This window comes from Thunnus maccoyii, chromosome 24 (assembly GCF_910596095.1).
Source record: "Thunnus maccoyii chromosome 24, fThuMac1.1, whole genome shotgun sequence".
Classification (NCBI taxonomy): domain Eukaryota; kingdom Metazoa; phylum Chordata; class Actinopteri; order Scombriformes; family Scombridae; genus Thunnus; species Thunnus maccoyii.
In genome coordinates this window covers 10,694,285-10,716,269 of record NC_056556.1, presented here as the reverse complement: position 1 = coordinate 10,716,269, position 21,985 = coordinate 10,694,285, and the positions used below count along the sequence as shown (strand labels likewise).

The following is a 21,985-nucleotide window of genomic DNA, read 5'->3' as shown; positions in this document are numbered from 1 at the left end:
TGCATCGTGATGTCATTAAGTGGATTCTGATGTTGATGAGTCACATGCTGAAGCTACTCCATTGGATAATAGCTCGGATGCTACAGTGCACCCTAAAAAGCTTCCACACAGATACAGGAAATGATGTTCAGAATGACTTGTTAGTGTAAAAATGGACGTGAAATGGTGTTGATAGAGCCCACACAATTTATTATTCTATAAGTAGTGTAGTCATACTTGCTTTAAAAGGGTGATTCCAGTAATTTGGTGGATTTGCAAGAGACAGGTTATAAGAAGAATAGTTCAAATCAAAGCAGCAGAGGTGGCAATATGTCGAATTTAGTCTCTAGTATTGGGTTAAGCCCTCAAAAACACTGGATCCTACATTTCCCATGACGCAACCCAATTAGACCCTCCCTGCCTAGTAAATGACCATATCTTCACGCCACATCCCCAGTTTATAATGCAGGCTCTCTGTTATAAATTTGACATATCCCTGATGACATCACTATGACATCATCAGGGTTTGTCATACAGATGTTTTCACAGGCTTAGTAGCCCTATGACTAATACACTGATGTGTAAAATTGGTGAAATGCTCCTTTAATAAAAAAAGACCCAGATGAATTCATGACCAGTCCAGCAGAAATATTTACATTTTTCCCGTTAGAATGATGTATCTGTTTGCTCTGTTAGAGTAAACAGATGCAAGCTTAACATTACCTAAAATGAAGAAACTATTTTCGTTCCCCACTATGTGATTAGATGCACACATTCCAGATGAGCAGCGTGCTGAAGTCAGGCCTTGCTACTGCTAGCTTGTAAAAAAAACGAAAAGTGCTTAGCTGTGATGACTAGCTTGATTGATCTTCTTGAGACTAATGGTCTTCCTTAATTGAATCATCATTAGTAGCTGATTGTTTAGATTAACACAGCAGAAGGAAGCGCTCAGTCCAGTTGTGTCCCAGCAAAAAAAAAAAAAAACCTTACTGGAATTCTGACTGTGCGGCAGGATGAATTCCAGCACATTTCGAGGCACTAAACTGAGAAAAAAGCCCTGACTGTGCACAAGAAAATGGACTACAAGGGAAAAAATCAAAACACAAAGTACCATTTCTGATATCCCCTGTAGGTGCCTATGTTGAGCAAAATGATGCAGAGATAATTTTTGAACGACAACTCATACTTTTGCTTGTGAATGTTGATATGCTTTAACATTTTCATTTGAGTGAATGACCACAGATGTTGCTGTATATAATTTTGGTTAAAAAAAAAGATTTGAGGAGATGAATGTCACTGCCAATAATCATGTATCACATGTAGGAATAATGACATCAATTATTTTACAATTATATGTCCAATTTTAAAACAGATTCTGCTTCTGTTATGTTGCTTATACTAAACATTCTGCACTTGTTTGGACTCTGTACTAATATCTCATTTTGTAAAAGTTGCATCTGTCTAGAGTGCAGTTTGCTGTTTCTTCAACTTTCAAAATAGCAGGAACTGTTGTTCTGTTGTTGTTTCTGTTTAGCCGATACTTTAATGTTTTCTTTTTGGTGTTGAATCTTACTTCTAATGATTTATACTGCTCTTGAAATTTTTAGATCTGTGTTATTTGGTGTCACCACGCTCAGATGCCAGTGGACACATTTGAAAATGCTGGTTTATAGAGAAATTAGCTTATTGAAAAAGCTAAATGAATGACTGTCAGCCTTAAAAGACGTGGCTGACTACTATTTTATAGCAGCAATGATGAGAATACAACTTTCTGTTGTCTTAAACTTTCTCTGTGATCTGCGGTTTTGTCTGTCAGTGTGATGATGCACATCATGGATCATGACATACTGTAAATTCTCCTGTAAAAGCCAAATAATGGACAGATGTTCCATAAAAATCAAATATCAATCAAAAAATCATATAGAGATCAAATATACTTGTTACACAGGGTGAATTTCACATTTGAGTCTCTAATAAAGGCCTGGTTCTGTCTTCATTATATATGTATATATATGTTATGTCACTATTCTGTTAGACGAGTATAAAATAGTCATTGTCTCAATGCAGCAGCCCAGGAATTACTGTTAGCTTTGGTTAGCAGGAAGCATCTAAAACCCACAATCAAATCATTTTTCAGTGTTTATTATGTGTGACTGGCTGAAGTAAAAATAAGTGGAGAAGTCGGCCATGTTTATCATGTTACAAGAGAATTCGCCATTGTGTTGTCTGTGTGATTATTTATGGAAGCCAATTTATGCCAAGAAAAGAGGAAAATTACAAATAAATCAAAAATATGACTTGGTCAAAATTATATTATACTAAATTTTTGATTTACCTTTTTATAATGTTGACTTAGTATCTTATAATTTTGACTTATTGTCTGATCATTTTAATTAAGCAACTTTACTATGTCCTAATGTGCTGTCAGTATTTTTATTTTTATCATCCATAAGTTTTCATCGTTTTTTATTTTCCTTGTGTTTAATGAAGCGATGCCATGGATGAGCGTCGCCTGTGAGCTAATTCAGGCAGTCCAACTCAAGCTGCTGCTCCACTCACAGGCCATACTCCCCTCACTGTAACATACAGTATATCCAACACACCCTTATAATCATGGCAGAGTATTTAAGCTGTGAGTGCTTTCAAACGCCTCACCTCCACCCCAGCATCCACCTGTAGGAGTTTATCCTCCCCTAGGGGGAAGTTAGTATCATCGCTCCCCACTCCCTGCTGTGTGAGATCAATGTTTCTTTGTGGGGAGCGACAAGGTCAAAGCCTAGACGGCAACATTTAAATAATAATCTACTCCACGTGAGTTGGCTGACTGAAATGGGCTTTCATATGCGCCACCAATCAGGAGATTGTTTCTGAAAAGAGGCATTGATTTTGCCGCACAGTTAAATTATTGGGAAATGTCAAATTTAAGTTTGGATGGACTGTACTCTGTGTGCCAGTGTCACATTTCATAATCATATGGCATCATTGCAGGAAACAAGCCAAAGATTAAAAAAAGAAACTGCCAGTTCAAAAGATGCTGAAACCCATCTGCCTCTTTTTGAGAACGGGGATCAAACTCATCACCATTCAGAATTGTCAGGAAGCGTGAGATTGGCTGTGTGTAGTCATATAAACTGCTGACGGCACAGGAAAAAAACTCCACTTTGTCTGAGATGCTCCTGGCAGTCTGCTCTTTTCATCCATTTCACCTGTTCTGCATTCAGAGTGCCAAGCCACCACTCTGGACTTGGCACTACGATTGCAAATTGATGTGAACCCCAAAACCTATGTCAATCTTTTTTTTTAAGTTGACCTTATTGTGCTTGGCAGTTGTAATCCTTTCTTTAACTGCGACCGGGATGAAGCTTCAGTGCATCGTTTGTTTAGAATGTCATCATGTGTCTGTATGAACCTATGTGCTTTTTCTTTGTCTTTTAAAACAGATGATTTAGGTCTTTCGGGTTTTGAGTGTAGTTTTTCTCATGATTCCCCTCTGCTCTCTTATAGTAAATGGGTTTTCAACAGTGAATTGACCCTATTAGGAGCAGATTGCTATTGTTAATCTGCATTAGCCATGCCTTGATCACGCATTTATAGTCCTGTGGCCATTTCCTGTTGCTCTTAATGGAGCTTTGCTTACTGTATTGGCTCGGCAGGGTGAAGTTTTACAGCAACTCTTACTGACAGGAAAGTCTAGACTATTTTTAACTGCTGCTAGCAGGGCTGTAGTCTGGTCTCTGTCTCGAAACTGATCTTGCAGTGTTTTCTCATTGTCTCAGACCTCAAACGTTTCCATTATCTGTCAAAGATCTCCAAATAGTCAAGTCTATATTGCCAGTAGCCAAAGATGAAGCCGATGGCAGAACTAATGTGTATAATTTGATGAATATGAAGGACCGCAACCCTAAAGATGTGAGTTTGTATTCCAGCTGTACAGCTTCAGTAACCCATTGGGTGATTTCTGTTTGCAGGGCTCAGCTGATTCGTATACTAGCAGACCATCAGACTCAGATGTCTCTCTTGAGGAGGAGCGGGAGGTGCAGGCCCAGGTCCAGAGCCAGAGCCCAAGCCAGAGCCAAGGACCGGGACAGAGCCGTCAGGAGAGGGAGCAGCAGGCCACCATTCAACTGGAGAGAGCCAAGGTAGCATATCCTGTCACACTGCTTAGCCAGTCTCAGCATTAGATACACTGGAGTTAAAGATACATTTTGCAGGGCACTCAAAGCTCCTTACAAGTCCTGATAATTAATAGTCATCAGCTGATAAAACACTTTAATAGTTGGCTACCATCACTGACATAAACCTTTATAGCATCTATGTAGGTAAAATTGGTTTCACAGCAGGGTGCTAAAATACTTGAATATGTTTATTTTCTGTTACCTGCTGAGTGTAACTGTGTTTCCGACCTCCAGACCAAGCCTGTGGCATTTGCTGTAAGGACCAACGTCAGCTATTGTGGTGCACTGGATGAGGATGTTCCAGTACCAGCCACAGCCATCTCCTTCGACGCCAAGGATTTCCTCCACATAAAAGAGGTTCATGTGTGCTTTTTTTAATTAAAGATGACAACTACTGCACTTACTGCTATGTACAGCTCAATCTGTTGACTTTTTTTTTTTGCTCCATTACTGATGAAACATTTTTCCATTTTCCTGGTGTTTTGTTCCTTTTTTGTTTCTTGGTTGTCGTCCTCAGAAGTTCAACAATGACTGGTGGATCGGTCGGTTAGTGAAAGAGGGCTGCGAGATCGGCTTCATCCCCAGCCCTCTGAAGCTCGAGAACATCCGGCTCCAGCAGGAGCAAAAGAGAGGACGAGTCCAAGGGTAAGTAACAGAAAAACATACTCGTCTTACTGTTTGTCTCATAAACTATGCATTTTATGGTGTCTCATGAGTCTATGTAAATTAATAATAGAGGTAACTGTTGGTAATTTCTGTATATCATTCTTTAAAATTATTAGGAATTATTTAGTGTACTGAAAACTATAACAAATCATAAAAGCCACTTAAGGAGTTTTATAGAGAACTAAATCAACCATGAAAAGGTTTTTTGTGCAAAAGAGACACATTTTTACTTTGCTTATCAGGTCAGGTATCAGATATTTTTTGGTCAAAAATGAAAGGGAGATAAAATTTAAACAAAAATAAGTTTGAACTAGAGCTGAAACAACTGATAAATCAGTCAGTCAATTAACAGAAAGTTTGATTGTTCCAGTAATTTTTCCAGCAAAAATGCCAAATATTTTCTGTTTCCAGCTTCTGTCATGTGAGGATTTGCTGCTTTTCTTATATCATATATGACAATAAACTGAATACCTTTTGGTTTTTACTAAATTATAGTTGCCATTTTTCACAATCATCTGATATTTTAGTGACAAAACGCTTTATTGATCAATTGAGAAAATCTGCAGATGAATTAGTAATGAAAAATAATCATTATTTCCAGTTGCCAGTTTGTGCCCTGCATCCAAATAGAAATATTATACACAGTATGTATATATAATAAATCTTTTATGTTGTCAAAGACACAGTCGGTGACTGATACATGATTCATCAGACAGTATAGATTCTGTCCAGTAACTTTTTGGTAAAAGGCTAATAATCTCTCACTCTATAAATCTTTCTATGATTTCTTTTAAGTTCTACTTTGACACAGGTCTGCTCATGACTCATGCCTATTTACTCCATCTCTTCTACTCATACAGACAGTGAAACAGTTTCAATAGCTGCAATTAGCGGTCCGATCAGCCTCCTAGTTTCCTTGAGTGTGTAATGTGTCTTGAAGGTTCTGTCATCCAGAGTTTGTACAGTAACTCACACGCACTTCCTCAAGCCTTACTGTTGAGTTTAATACTAATCTTACTAGACTGAAGTGTTTCAGCGTTTCACTTACTAGTTTGGCCTCTGTGGCTTTTTGTCACCAAAGCCTCTCAGACAAGGAGAGACATTTGACTCCCATAAAGCACAAGTACATTTTCATTGTAACTAAAAAACGTTGGTTTGTGTGAGATATGCTGCCTTCCAGGGGTGTTGGAAAGTCTGAAATTCTGAAAAAAATAATAGTTTGAAAGGCCGTATAAGACAGACTTTAGAGTCAGAGCTGAAAATGTCAAATAGGAAATGACAAATAGAAAAGAGTTGATGTATTTTGATATCAGATTTCCTTTTTTTGTATCTTCTTTTTTCTTTTTAACATTTATTTATGGCCTGATTATCATGTAAAATGTTTTTTAGTTTGTTTATTTGTTTGTTTTTTACCAGATTATGCACTTATCTTGTTTTTCTAGGTTCTTTTGATACTTCTCTAATTTGTCATATAAAACATCTTTGAGTATCTTGAAAATAACTTTAAGGATAGAGGTGTATCATTATTATTATTTATTATATTCGCTTTTAATTTTCTTTGTGTGTGAAATTATTCTGTGTTGCTCTACTGGTTTAATTCTGATGTCAGACCAATCTTGAATAATATCTGCAATGAAAAAAGCAAAAACCCTTCTAAGTTGATACTGTTTCCTTCAATTAAGTTATTTTTAGCCGTGCTCATAGCTCAACTATTGTCCCCAGTCATCAGGGGAGCAAATTTTACATAATCGAAATGAAAATCTCACGAGCATTTTGAACTTGTGGATTATGGTCTTATGTAACGTGACTGATCAGCTGTAAATTTCAGACTTCCATCGTCCGAATGGAACTCAGCATAACATCTGGCCTTTTCACTGCATGCTACTCACATTTTCTTGTCTTGTGTAAAGCCAGTTCAGGTCATAAGTACACGTGGACCATGCAGGATACTCCTTACCAGACCTACTGTGACCTGATTATTGATTTTGTTGACCAATAGTCTCATATGTGATTTAGATGGAGATCTGGGATAGGAGGATGAATGCTTGTGCGCATAAAATCAGAAAAAGCAAAGAAGGAAATGACTTCATAATCACAAACTGAAGGCCTTCATATTTTTAAGTCAAATGGAGTGAAATGTGTAAACTTAAATGTATGACCTTTGTTATTATTATGTCATGCACTACTGATATCAGTGGATTTGTTGCATGTCCAGCCTGTATTGACAGCCTTACAATTTTTGCTGCCAAGTGGATGATATCAGATATCAGCCTGACTGTAATCATCCCAGAAATAATAATTTGAATAAATTAGACATTTTGCAGCACATTTATTTTGTCTGGCACAACTTGAACTCACCTTTTACCTTTCTGTGATCTATTCGACCCTGAAACACACAGGAATTGTTAATATTTTTCTTCCAATGATCCGTTTAAACCATGGCAATTTTCTTTATTTTTTTTACTTTTCCTGTGATTTTCCACATTAATACCATGGTGTGTTTCTGTCTTTCTTTATCCCCTCTTGTCTTTTCCAGTAAGTCTGGAGGCAACTCTTCTTCCAGTGTAGAGGATGAGGTATCAGCCTCTATCCGACCCCTCATATCCTCGGCAGGTGAGAGCATCGGACAGGGGGAGAGGGCTGTTAGTAGCCAGCTGCCAGCTTAGAGCCAAGCTTCCTGAACCACAACAACATATAGAGAGAATAAGACTCTAAAGCCTTCCCATGTCTCTGCATAGAGCATAAGTTCACTGCGTAGAGTTGTTGTTCCCATGATCCTCCTCTTCCTCCAGTTGAGGACTGCAGGCGTTCTGAGACTGGGGCTTACCACAGTGTGAACCCAACGACAAGACTTTGAACCCCCCCTGAACTGCACTCATGTGACTTTGTGAATATAACCATAGGACAATAGAAATACTTTTTATATGTTTCATATTTATCTAAATAATGCCGGTTATCCTTGATAGGTTTCATTTGCTAAAAAAAATAAATAAAAAGATGCAAAGTTGATTATGTGAAGCATGTTTCTGAGATATTCTGGTGACACCTCCCCCAGCAGCAGCCACTGACGACACTGTCACTGTCTTCTCTCCCCTCCTACAGGAAAGCAGAAACAGAAAGTGGTAAGTTGGTGACGGTAAAAACCTCACTCATTAACCATCCACTGGACTCGTGTTGCTGCCATCATAAAGTGACAGGAACTAGTAGCACTGAAACAGGAAGTTACAGCCTCATACCATATCATAGGGAGCACAATACTTCAGCACTACTGAAGTATACTGTGCCAAGTCATCACCATTACTGTGATGCCAAAGTACTACAAAGTTTTTGGGAAATTACAACTAATTTTATACATTCATCATTGTAGAACATGTTTTCAGTGTAGTGGATACCAGACTAAAAATCAGTATTAAAGGAAAAGTTAGATATTTTGGGAATTATTTGCTGTCCTGCTGGACGTTAGATGAGAAGCACTCTCATGTCGCTATGCTAAATATGAAGCTACAGCCAGCAGGTAGTTAGCTTAGCTTAGCATAAAGACTGGAAGCAGGCGGAGACAGCTAGCCTGGCTTTGTCCAAAGTTTAAAAACCCCTCTACCAGCACTTCATTGGCTCACTTATTAACAAATTATCCCTCTGGAGGAATGAATGTTCTCACAAGATTTGAGGACAATCTAAATGTTAGATTATGAGATATGTTATGTGCAAAGAGGAAACGTCAGGAGGTCACCACAATGATAACGAAACATATTCGTCCTAATATGAAAGTTGTGGAGAAATTAAAATAAAGAGTACAGTCTAGACTTGCTCTATGTGAAAAGTGCCCTGAGATAACTTCTGTTATCATTTGGCACTATATAAATAACATTGAATTGAATTGAGATTTTCTTGTATTAATCAGTTTCAGTAACTACAGTAGGACTATTTCAGTCATTCAGTATCCAGTCAAACAGACAAATGTTTCTTTCTGTTCCTGGTGTTTGATATCAGAGTTGATATGGAAGCAAAGAAAAGGCCGAAATGATCTGAATTTTATAAGCAACTAACAGGATGCTGAACTGTGAAATTTAACCAGCACTGAATGTTGAAATTCAAATACCACTAATTTTACATAAATAAAATGATTTAATAAATAAGATGATCAGCAGTTTAATCGATAATAAAAAATAACCATTAGCTGCATCCCTAATTTAACTATATGTATTTTACGTTCAGTTCATTTATATTATTTAAACTCTGCATACTATTTAACTTTAATTTGGTTTAAATTCCCATTTCAGTGAAAATTTCAGTACTTAATTTAAAGTTGTTTTTTTTCTTCAAAATCACAATTTTTTTCAAGTCTCAGTTTAATTCAGGTGTCCAATCTGAATTTCTGAACCCTAAGAACAAAGACAAGAAACAAAGTATTTGAAATCGCAATACTTGAAATAACCTCCTGTATATTTCAAAGAGGGAATTTAAGCCACATAAAATCAGAAATATGGCATTAAAGATAAAATATTTCAATAAGTGTGCATCGTTGTGGGGCAGTGTATGAGTGAAACAAGACTTCCATATTCTTCAGCCCTGGTCTGTTTATCTATACATGAAAAAGAAATACAAAGTTAGTTGTTGCTTTAGAGATACTATAGGAATGTGATTTATAATTCGTCATTTTTTGTTGTTGTTGTTGATTTAGGTCATATTTTGTCCACCATTTGCCTGTCAGCTCAGCATCTTTAAATAAATTTACATAATATCTAGTAATATGTAGTATTACCACTTTGGCATGGCGTGGTGTCGTTTTTCTACTTCTTATTGTAGTATTTGGTCTGGTGTAGTTTTAATGGGTTAGACTGTAGTTTTGTGACTATTTTACAACATTGTGTACAGTAGTCATATCCATCCATCTATGTAGCAAATGATAAAACATTTATTATTTGGTCAAAATGTAATAACATGTTCCTCTAAATCTGTTGAAATTACAACTAAATCTGTTAATGAAGTCACTTACCAGAAGACTAATATAAAGTATAACAATAAGAAAAATAAATAGTATGATAATGTATGACAATATAAGGGAAATTGTAGCAATCTCAGTCAAGACATATTTTCTTTTTTATTACATTTTGACCTTTAGTACGTTATCATTTGCTACATGCCCCAACATGGCAATATACCAGCCTCCCATTTAACACATCTGATTGTAATTCAAGTTCATCTGACTCTGCAGTCCATTACAGCTGTCTGCTCTGATTGTTTAACAGTGTTTTTTTTCTGTGGAGTTATTTTGGGTCCATTGTCTTGTTCTTAATGAGAAAACTGCCACTGACTAAACATCTTTGCATTAACAGACGGAGCACATCCCCCCGTATGACGTGGTTCCCTCCATGAGGCCAGTAGTGCTGGTGGGACCGTCGCTCAAGGGTTATGAGGTGAGCTGTGGTTGAAAAGAGAATCAAAAATGTCCACTCATACTCATCACTGATTAAGAGCTTTTGTTCAAACACCATAAATAGCAATGATTCATACCCACACTCATTATTAGTAATGAAAATCAGAGCTACACGCAGAAAGGACAAGATCACTGAAAGGAGATGAGTCCTACACGTCTTTCCTCGAGTCCCCCAAAATAGCTCGCTGTTGGCGCAGTTAAATGTGAGTGTGTCATCGCCCACGTAACATCCAGATTTCAGCCAGACTAATGAGGAGACTAGGAGGTCAGCTGAAAATATGTTGTGTAATTGGCAGATTTTGGCTTTTCTATGAAGAGTGTCTTCCTTTAACTGTCTTATTTCTTCCATTACTGTTTATAAATGCATGTACACAGACTGCACAAAATAATAGTTATTGACATGTATTACACATATGATGAGGTGTATCCACAAATCTATTCCTACCCCAAAGATGAGGGTGTGGATATAGCACACAAAGACAAATTAATATGAAAAGAGATGAAAATGCTGCTGTGAATAAATCTGGATACATTTGAGCATTTAAAGTTGTAGTTGTAGTAGTTGATTAATGTGTCCACCACTTGTTAAGTTGAGGTATATAAAGTTAAAAATGCAATGGATGCAATTAAAAATGCACACCTACAGTAGATAAAAGGAAAAACTTACACAACAATAAACTAGTAAAAGTACAAATCCACAATGGAAAGGTTACTCAACTCCCAGAATAGTCGCTGTGGTTCATTCTTACATCAGATCATACATCATTTTGGTTTTTAGCAATAGAAGTAACGCCATCTGTCTTTTTCTCCTGGATTCGCCTAATGGATGGGGGCTTATTCATATTTAGGATCATAAGGACTTGAGCCTTTCCTGGCATGCATTAGGTATTAAGAGAGTGATCAGTCTCCATAGACAGACAGATTTACATGACCTTTTCCCCGTATTGCAATTACAAGTCTTCATTTCAACAATTCGATTTAGCTGGTAGGGGAAGGCAGAGAACTTGCAAAAAATGGAAACTCCACAAAGAAAGAACCAGAGCTACACGCAGAAAGTTATGTTTACTCTTGTGACTTACCAACATCTTCTCTTCTTCTGTGCAGGTAACCGATATGATGCAGAAAGCACTCTTCGACTTCCTCAAGCACAGATTTGATGGCAGGTAAGACAAACCACTGCATTTTAACATGTTTAAATTACATTAAAAAAGAATTAGAGTTGCAATCACAGAGGTCTTATAAACTGTTGTGCAGCATATATTGATTTAGTTCTGAAATGAAGCTGTATTTGAGTATGATTATTTTAACAGCCTAAGAGGATTGTGCAAAAACATCAGCTTTTTTACAATAGAAAACATTATAAAAGAACTTGGGATGATATTATATTTATTCAGTGTGATGATAAAAACAATGGAGAAACCTATTTTTATTTTACATCCACTATTTCAAAAAATGCCGGGCAAAATTTACAGTTCTTTGTTGTATTTCCCCTATAAACGATCAAAGCTAGCACTTACTTTTTCAATATTTACTTTGTCTGTATTGTGGACAAAATACAATTTTTTTGTACATCTCTGAGGATCTAACTGCATCCATGTGAATCTGTTTTCATGTTGTTTTTCTTTCTCTTGTTTTAACAGGATATCTATCACACGAGTCACTGCAGATATATCATTAGCCAAAAGATCTGTTCTCAACAACCCCAGTAAGAGAGCCATCATTGAAAGATCCAACACTCGTTCCAGCTTAGGTAAGAAATGCCACATGCTCCACTGTGTTCAGTTTATTTTCAGTGTAGTCCATACAAAATGGAAAACAGAGTTGCTTTTTTTTACATTGTGGGCAGATGGGGAAAAACAAAAAAACTGAAGCTAACCAAAATCACCAACATTTTAGAGTAAAAAGTTTTTAAGAATGAAATGAATGCATCAAGTTTCCTTTGGTAGAAACTGATAGTCTTTACAGCTTCTGTCATGAACACAGACTTGTGTATTTTAATTGTATCTTGTCTCTTCAGCTGAGGTGCAAAGTGAGATCGAGAGGATCTTTGAGTTGGCCCGCTCCCTGCAGCTGGTGGTGCTGGACGCTGACACCATCAACCACCCAGCTCAGCTCCTCAAGACCTCCCTGGCCCCCATCATCGTCCATGTTAAAGTATCCTCGCCAAAGGTACTGTTTGTTTGAAGGGCAGGTTTAATGGAAATCGATGTTCGAAGGCAAATACGGTACCCACACAAATCCAGTTTATTTAGTGGGTATGGTGGATTAATCAGCCTCAACATCATGTCAAGCTTGGACAAAACAAAAGTTAGCATAAGAAAATTGTTACTGTTATATGATTTCCACAGCTATTGTCCCACAGCAGACTCATTCAGTTGGTGGAGACAAACAACAAGAACACCTAGACATGTTAAGAAAGAATTCCAGCATTTAAAAGGTAACAGTCTCTATAGGTTGATATTTTCCCTCCACTGGTATAGAAACTCAGCACGATGTTCCCTCTAAACCAGCATGAAGTACTGTACTTTAAAGCCTCTGACTAGAGTGTAGGAGTTAGTAGAGGCTTCTGCACCAAGTTATCTGCACCGGGGCACCTTTGCATGGAAGAGAACGCCTGCTGCACTTTCCCTCTACACTGGGACTACAGCGATGACCACTCAGACACAAGAGAACCTCAGTAAAGAGATCAGTAAAGATGAGTCTTCAAATTTGGATTTAAAAGGTGCATTCGTTTAAGGGCAGTGACACACTGGTCAGGTGGATTTCGCATTTGTTCAACACACACATGCCCTCCTAGCATGGAAAATGCACGCTGTGATACAGCTGACCAGTAAAGCTACAAACAAACAAATCAAAAAGCAGCATTATGACCTGCAAAACCAGACTGCAACCTCATTCTGACCAGGTAAACAGGATTTTAAAAATACTAAGTTCATGAGTCCAATTCTGCCACATTTCGAAAATTCTGAGAAGACATCAAAACTTTATTTGGATTTTTCATATTTTATACATTCGACTGTTCATAGTTTATATAAATTCTATTTTCTAACATGTAGGTCATCAATTTTGTGGCTTAAAAGTTGTCAAATTGGAAATATTTGAGCCTGTATTGGAATCAAGTCAATGTTCACCATCTGTAATATTTAATTTTAGAAGGTAAAACTCCCAAATTCCCAGAGAAAATGCAGATGACAAGATTTCAGTGTTCAGTTCAGCCCAAATTCACATTAATGTGCAAACCTATAAAAATGATGCAACTGAAAGGTGTTTTTTCACCCGCGATAATGCTGTTACATTAACATGGACAAGCATACATTAGGTGGGTTAAGTGAGGCTATTTAAACAAAATGAACTAAGGTAGGCAATGATTGAATTAATAAAACAATCAGTTCACTTTATCTCAGTCCCGTAGTTCATAAAAGAGAAATGATGTACTGATTAGAGAAAAGAAATTAACTTCAAATCATCATAATTAATTACCCTCTAAAAGTAGAAAAATAAACACCAGAGTCACCACAACTGTTAAGGTTTTGGTTGCATTAACCAGTGCATCAGTTATGTTATCCTTTCCTTTATTCAATCTGCACATATGTTTATACCTAAGGATCCTTATTTCATTCATTCATGCTGACAAACAAATGAATAGCTCTATTAAGTCAATGCACACACAAAGAACAAAATCAGAGAAAATCATCTCCCATTGCTTGTTATGAACTAGAACTCATCACATGATGAGGAGGGTACCGGGTGACCTGAAACAAGTGCACCCATAGCTGCAATGCTTTTGGATCAGTGTAACTGGAACATACTGTTCTTTCCTACTCTGTCATCCAGGTTCTGCAAAGGCTAGTCAAGTCCAGAGGGAAGTCCCAGAGCAAACACCTGAATGTCCAGCTTGTGGCAGCTGACAAGTTGGCCCAGTGTCCACCAGTAAGTGGCCATCCTCGTATACTGTAATGGTCAATGGATTGCTGGCCTCCCATTTCCTCAGGTTTTTTTTAATATGACAAATAATGTAACTGGTTTACAAATGATTCTGCACTCAGAGACAAATGTCTCCTGAGTTCAAATAAGATTCAGATATATTTTTTGTATAAAAACAAAATAACTATTTCATAAATGTATTTTTGGATTCACAAAGCACCTGCAAACAAGGAATTGCTTTCATTTAATTGAGGTTTTAATGGGATGTTACTTACAGCAAGCTAGAAGAATTTATTCAGTTTTTCCCCCACAAATTTGACATAATTTGAGTTCACATTATTTCAACCAACTATGTGCTTACTCGGTTAAAATCAGCTCCTTAATCCTAAATCTTGTATTTTAATTTAGCTTCTTGCATCTTTACATTATATAATCACATTCTTTACACAGTACTTAGTAAAACTGCGGGACCCACAATGTCAGTGTGAAGATCATTTAATCTTATACTCATCATTAGCTTCATCTTGCTTTCCTCCCTCCCACCATCTGCTGCTCACAGGAAATGTTTGACATCATCCTGGACGAGAACCAGCTGGAGGACGCCTGCGAGCATCTCGCCGAATACCTCGAGGCCTACTGGAAAGCAACCCACACCTCGATGGCAACGCCCCTAAACCCCCTGCTAGGACGCAACCTGGGCCCCACCACCCTCACCCCCTACCCCACCAGCATCTCTGGACTGCAGGTACACATCCACTAATCCCTTATGGGAATATTAGTTACTCAAATTAATCATGTTTTTTTTCCTTAAAGAAGGAATTGTTCTTGGTCACAGTAATCCTTCCTCTTCTTCTCGGCATTATAAGCAATCCAACACAGTCCAATTGAAATGTCATGATAGGAACACTGTGGTTACACTGGCTGTTTTGGGTATTTTCAACCTAATTTTTAGCTGAGTTGTGCTGTCCCAGACTTACCTGTGCCTGCGGTATGTTCATGTGATTAGCAGAGCCAAAGAATGCGACAGAGCAACCACACGGGAGACCATTCTACCCCAAACGAACGACGCAACTTGATGACATCAGACGAGAACTACCACAACGAGCGGGCACACAAGGGACGCAATCGCATGTCATCTGGCTCACAGCATAGCAGAGAGCAGCAGGACCCCTACCAGGACTACCAGGACCCCTATCAGGATGCATACAAGCCACACCGCAATCGAAGTTCACCGGGCAGCTACAGCCATGACTCCCGGCACCGGCTCTGAGCCCACTTCTCTCATCACCGGGGCCCAAATGCCCCAGATTCCACCCGAAATAAACGCTGCAATGGAGCCAAGACGGTCCCAAATTGTACCTTTTTTGTTTTTGGTTTGCGTTATTTTGTTTTATCTACCTGGCTATTTTTCTCTCTTTCAAGATCTAATGAAATCACGTTCAGGTGTATGTTTTTGGTCAAGCTGCCAGGGTAACCCCGTCAATCAACAGCGCAAGTAGTCAAGAGGTTCAGGATGCCAATATTAACTAATCCCTTTCATTTCTGTATTTTTTCTGGGACCTTTTGGGATTGTACTAACACAATGCTCAGCAGACATGCAGCGCAGATTGTGCTTGTTGCCTGTGTCAGCAAGCTAATAATGGATAATGGTCAGATGGTGATGGTGTATGGGCTTCTAAGTGCCTGGGACATCACACCAGGTCGAAGGGAAGTCCATTGCACACAGACTGCTGAAGGCTGCTGACCCCTATCTTGGGCCATGTATAAATCCTCTCACCATTTAGCTTATTGCATGCTGATAGATGATCAAACTCCGCATCCACTTCATTGATATTTTGTACCTAGCATTCTGGATTCTCCTACGATGAGGTGTAGATACGGAGGTCCAATTTTCTAAATCACCTGATTGTGGACAGGCGGTTGGTGTTGGGTTTGTGGGAGGGGGTGGGGGGTGGGTGTGCAGATGATATCTGGCTGCTAGTTTTGAAAACTGGTGCTTCACATTCCCAAACTATTTTGCTATTTGAAAGTCACTTTGAGCAAGGCCAGCTTTTCTGTAGCATAGCTTTAGGCTTTCATTTGGGTGAAGACCCTCACCGTCATAAGCAGAACAGATTCTGATGGTACTGGGATCAGATCTCAGTCACACTGTAGGAGAAGGCAATACAGCTTCTGTTCTAAACAGCTAGCACTTAGAGAGTTAGAGAAGGCAATAGCTGTGAAAGTCTGTCAGATAGTGTAGTGAAACACAATAGCAAAATACTACTTGAGATGCCATTTGATGTTGTTGAGATGTAGACTGGCATAAAAACCAATGCTGTGAGAACCTATCTAGCAGTTTGGGATCTTCAGTTTGATGTTTTCGCCCCTGCCAGCGTGAATAATAAGATTGGGAGCTGTTTTTTTGTGTTTGATAGACCTAAAAGAGCATCTGCTGCTTTATTAGCATTGAAATCAAAGCCGTATAGAGGTAAAACAAGCATACAGTACAGATGTTGGTTGCCAAGTCAACAGTAGTACAGTAGTTCAATGGTCTGCCTCATGCGATTGGTTCATGGTCATCGAAGTTCCTTCCTGTGGTTTTAGGGGATTAAAACATTAAAAATGTGACGTGGCAGGATCGGTTGCATCATGTTCATTCTCTGTGTAGCTGGCATGCTGTCCTGACTGCAGAGCATGTTTCCTCCAGACGTAAAATAGAACCCTACTGTAACCAAGTTGATGTTTGTAGAAGTATAAGGCTCCTTTCTCAAAGAAAAAAAAAATTAAAAAGAAAAGAAAAAGATGGCCCAAATTAATGATGACTATCTCTGGAACCCTGAGGTTTGTAACTCAATACACAGAAATGGTTAGCAGAATAGTGTTGGTTTATGTCATTCAGGAACTAAAGTTTTAAAGAGTGTCAGTGGTTGCATGACTCAAAAGAGGAGCCATCCTAATGATAATAGTTTCTATTAATTCAGAATTATGTTATATGGTAGAAAGTGCACTAAAACAACTGTCTCTCACTCACAAAAAGGTTCTGTTGTGATAACACAGGCGAGAGTTTACCGAACCCACATGGTGCTTTGTGTGGAAACAGAGCTGCTGTGGTTGCTAGTAATGTTTATAAGGCTTGTTATCTTTATCCTAGTTTACTGTACATATCTTCTTCTCTTGAGATATCAAATTATCTTGTGATTATGTCTTAATTATCTCAATATCTTCTGATCACAAACAGTACTAGCTAGCCAATTTTAAGCCTAAAACAGATGTTAAATTCATTGTGAATTAGGCTAAATAGAACATTAAATTGAAATAGAAGACTTCAGTCCAGAAAAATCTTGAAATGTTGTCTTGAAAAAATGAGGTTGTTAAGTTGTTGGGATAAAAGTCTTCAAAAATACAGTTTTTCAACAGTTTGTCATCTCAAGATAACACGATAGTGAGTCTTTAAATTTTGGCTGCTCTTGGCTTCTGTGTCTTGACACAGGGATCTTTTTGGGATGATAAAAACTGAGTCAAGTGTGTCATCTGATTCATGTGTTTCCCTGGCTGTTTGTCCGTGGTTACCTTTGAAGCAAATGCACCTAAGAGATGAGAAGAAAGACAAAGTATAATGACAAACAGGTGTCAGTTCAAGCAGCTTGTTAGCTTGCTTTCACTAGACTTTGGAGGACCAAACGTGACATTTAAATGACTACCAAAATTAACTGATAAATATGAAAAAAATCAGAGAAATGAATTTTAAAAATTAACTGAACAAATGAATTTTATTTATTTGGTTAAGAATTTGAAATTCTATCCATAAAATACTGAGATAAACTCTAATAATGTGTAACATATTAAATACACTTAATTTTTTATTATTACTATTTTTTTAACCATTATTCATTCACCCAAATATGTCAAGTTTGGTCCAAGAAAGACCCCAGAGACACACCACCAGGGAAATATAATTTTTATGGGAAAGAAATTGCAGTGAAGTGTGGGATTGTTTTCCTGATGTGTTCTCTGATATCAGATATGTACTGTATAAAACCGAATAAGTTTTCCTTGGCATGTTTAGACAAATGTTGAAGCTATTCTTAACATTTAGACCCTTTCCCTTCTGACGAAAATGATGTACAGTACAGTAGTGACCGCTGCAGCACCAGATTAGGTTGGTGCTGTAAAGACCGTGAATGAACCTCTAACAAAATGCTCTGCAAATAAGTAGTGGCTTGAAAGAGGATTAAGTCCCTTACATATAATGAGTTGTTTTTTTGTCCAAGATCTATACAGAGTGCTATCTAAATAGTTAAGATCTGAATGACAAGCTTTTTAATTAAGACTGTGAATCATGAAGCAAAAGATAAGTTAGGAGCTGCTGCTTTTAGGTTGATTTTTAATTCAAATATCTCTAATATTCTAACATAAAGAAGTAGAAACCTGCTCATAGTATGTTAATAAGTAAGTCAACAATATATCTTGTATGGAGGAAAAAGTTGCTGCACTGACCACAATGGGTCACAAGGTTCAAGCCTGTTGCATGTGGTGTGCAGCAACCACAAGATGGCAGCACAAGAAGAATTATTGCTTACAATCAAAAGCCCTCGAGTGGCCGTAGGAATTATGACTCATGTTCGTTGGGAGAAGAGTAGAAAGTATGTATATAAGTGCGATGTCTGCAGAAGGGGGGAGTAAAGGTAGTGGATGATTCAACAAAAGGTTGGAGTCTGATCCGCTCCCCGTTTTCCTACCAACAGTCAAGGTTGGTTTGTTTTAAGCATGTCCACGATCGTTCCATAACCTTTTATTTTAACCTAAACCACCATCTTTCATCAGAGAATGCTTATATGTGTCGTTGTGAAGAGCAACTACAAACGATATGTTTTGTTGGTTAATTTGGAGAACTTGACTGATCTTTAAATCAACCCTAGAACATTGATATTGGATGATTATGCAAAACCCTGTGTTACATTCAGTGCCAGCGTTTTTCAAATTCGTGCATGGCAACTACAGTATGTCTGGGCCTGTGGCTTAATGAGAACTCTGGTCTCCTAAAAGAAAGTTGGAAGTTTTATAGGCTGTGTTGACCATCCACCAAAACTTTACCCTCCACCTACATAAAGGACACACTACTTCCTGAATCAGTATTGAACACTGTCATCAGATGTAAATAGTGAGGTCATGAGGTTGCTGGCAGGACTTTAAACTTTTAATCTTGATAATATGTATGTTAATTACTAAGAAAACTAGGCGGAAGCCACTTCCTGAAAGTGCACCATCTGTTACTGTCACGCTGGATGGCAAATTATTTACTTGAATCCTCAGAAAGTAGAAATAGATTCTGTCCTATATAAGAGATATGTGACTGTGATCAAGAATTTTACAGTCTGACACAGTTTCGAGACGTTTTGACGGGACCTAATTTGCAAAGCCTAATTAGAACAAGTTTCAAAGGAGAACATGGCCGAACCTTCCTCCTCCTCCTCACCTCCCTGACAACGTAAAGCCTGACCTGACATCAAAACACTGAGCAGATGTTTTCCCTTGATGCAAAGCAGCTCTTAATTTATTGATTTAGATTGGAAATAAGGTACCATTTTCTCTTTATAGATAGATCATTTTGTATAGATCTGGATAAAAGGGGGGAAATAATTTTGAAAAACTTCTATAGCACAAAAGAGTAAGCAAGGTGTTTTTTTTTGAGAAACTGTTCCTACAATGTGAATATGGTATATGGGCCACATTTATCTCTTTTGGAGTACACTGTTTGTTTGTTTGTTAATGGACTGAAACACCAAGACTGCAAATGGAACTAAGTGTTAAAGTGCATATGCTACTGTTTACAAGCATGCTTATGTCTCATTCTGCCCCATAGCATAAATCCCATTGGTTGATTGAACAGGGAGCCATTTTCCATTTGAAATCAAACCAACCAATGTTGAGCTGGGCTGCTTGAGACAATCAGAAGGGATTTCCAGACCAGCGTTGCACCATCCCCGTCTTTGTTAATGCCCTAAAATGATTAGAAATGTCCTTTTAGAGTCGTGGAGTTAGATCAGAAAATATAACACCACGCTCACTTACAGACCTCAAGAACGTCCCGGCTTTCTTTTACTTTAGTTCCACCTTTATCTGTGGCCAAACTTTTGTCTCAAAAGTGAAATTCATTACTAATTTTATTTATCCTGGATTTAAATCTCAAGGTGACCACAAAATACAGAACTTAATAGGGAGGATTTTCTTTGGTAAAATGTAAAACAAAAGAGAAAAAAAAGAAGCAAAAGAACAAACATTTATTCCAGTAGAAAAGTAATAGATGAATATTTGCTGGCGATTATTTTTATAACAAATAAATGTACATAATGTCTTTGAGAGATGCTATTTGCTGTATACATGTGCTGAAATGAGATGACGACCTACGTGGGACACTTGGAACAACAGCAAGGTCCAGCATACAAAGTTTCAGTAATGTGCAATACAAAACGGCATGCTGTTTTAAAATGAGGAACTTCATGTACTGTACTATGCAACCGCAAACTGTGTACATCGCTTCATGCTGTGGCTTCTCCAACCACCCTTTTCCAAGCAGCTTCATCTGGACTTTTAAGGGAATTTTGTGTTTTATCTTTTTTTTTCCTGTGGAAGATGAAAACCTAAGCGGCTAATGCGGTATTGCATGCATAATATACCATTCTAATTTATAAAAAGGAATTAAAGAAAATACATGAAATTGGAGGTGATTGTGTTTAAGGCAAAGCTACAAGTGACTTAAAACATTTCTTTTTCCAAATAAAAGAGTCGTTCTAAAGTTGTAGACAGGATTTTTTTTGTCAATGTAATGAATGTTTGTTTCACACAGAACCATATATTCTGTTTATGGTTTTATATTCAATTTGTGGTCTCTGTTGAATTTTAAATCATTAACAGAGAAACTGGCAACTTTTAGGGATTGGGGATATTATAATAAAATCACAAAGTACTCTTAACCAAACTATAACCAAACCTGACATCTAGTGGTGAATAGCAGGTACTACTATCTCCTGATTGCTGCTCTACTCCTTTATATGTAGATACAGTCAAGGCAGAACAGTACAATATGTAGTCGCCTCTAATTAATAAAATAAACAGGAGTATAAATATATCAGAGACGTACCATGTCCATTTCTAGCACAGTATTAGTACCAATGAGTTTCCAATAATGATACAATGCACAAACATTTTAAAGACATTATTTTATTTATCTGTATGGAGGACCAAACCTGCTGTTAATGATGCCTAAATGCATCAATAAAATCAAATTACTTATTATTTTATTTATGTATTAACAAAAATTGAGGAATATGTTATTAAAATAACTGAATCAAAAACTGAAGGCAGGCAACTGTGAGAATGAAACGTTGCTCTATTAAATTAAATCTATTAGGAACTATAGTATCCATAAAATATGTGCACCTTTTGTCTGCAATTATAAAAATAAATGTATAAAATACTCTTAATACTCTTTAGACCACAACCTTGAAATACTGTGTAAATAATCACGTATCCATAAACTTTCTGGAAGAGAGCATTTATTTCATTTTGAAAGAATTTTTAGTTGTGATACTTTGGGTAACACTTCTATACTTAAATTGATTTTTTTAGTTTATTATTTTTATTACAATGTTAATATATCCTGTTTTATTTTGTCACTGATACACAGTCATGTTGGTACAGATACAGTTGAAGGTACAGACTTGTTAATTTTGCTAATTTGTGATGAGATATTAGAGTCCACTACTAAACAGAGTTTCACTTATGATCTCTGTCATATAAAAATCTATTCCAGCAAACGCAG

At 37.4% G+C, this 21,985-nt stretch overlaps 1 protein-coding gene across 3 annotated transcripts in view; it reads left to right on the top strand.

Moving 5' to 3' along the window:
* Positions 1 to 20,959, top strand: part of LOC121892355 (voltage-dependent L-type calcium channel subunit beta-4-like) — a 35,348-nt gene extending 14,389 nt beyond the window's left edge. For 2 of the 3 annotated variants that reach the window (XM_042405368.1, XM_042405370.1), the window contains 12 exons: positions 3,948 to 4,118; positions 4,389 to 4,511; positions 4,672 to 4,799; positions 7,357 to 7,433; positions 7,923 to 7,942; positions 10,157 to 10,237; positions 11,362 to 11,420; positions 11,898 to 12,007; positions 12,275 to 12,426; positions 14,092 to 14,187; positions 14,741 to 14,926; positions 15,188 to 20,959. In XM_042405368.1, coding sequence (XP_042261302.1) covers positions 3,948 to 4,118; positions 4,389 to 4,511; positions 4,672 to 4,799; positions 7,357 to 7,433; positions 7,923 to 7,942; positions 10,157 to 10,237; positions 11,362 to 11,420; positions 11,898 to 12,007; positions 12,275 to 12,426; positions 14,092 to 14,187; positions 14,741 to 14,926; positions 15,188 to 15,451 — 1,467 coding nt within the window. In that variant the 3' untranslated portion in view covers positions 15,452 to 20,959. The remainder of the gene's footprint in view (positions 1 to 3,947; positions 4,119 to 4,388; positions 4,512 to 4,671; positions 4,800 to 7,356; positions 7,434 to 7,922; positions 7,943 to 10,156; positions 10,238 to 11,361; positions 11,421 to 11,897; positions 12,008 to 12,274; positions 12,427 to 14,091; positions 14,188 to 14,740; positions 14,927 to 15,187) is intronic. The other variant, XM_042405369.1, reaches the window with a different exon arrangement.
* The last annotated feature ends 1,026 nt before the right edge of the window (positions 20,960 to 21,985 follow it).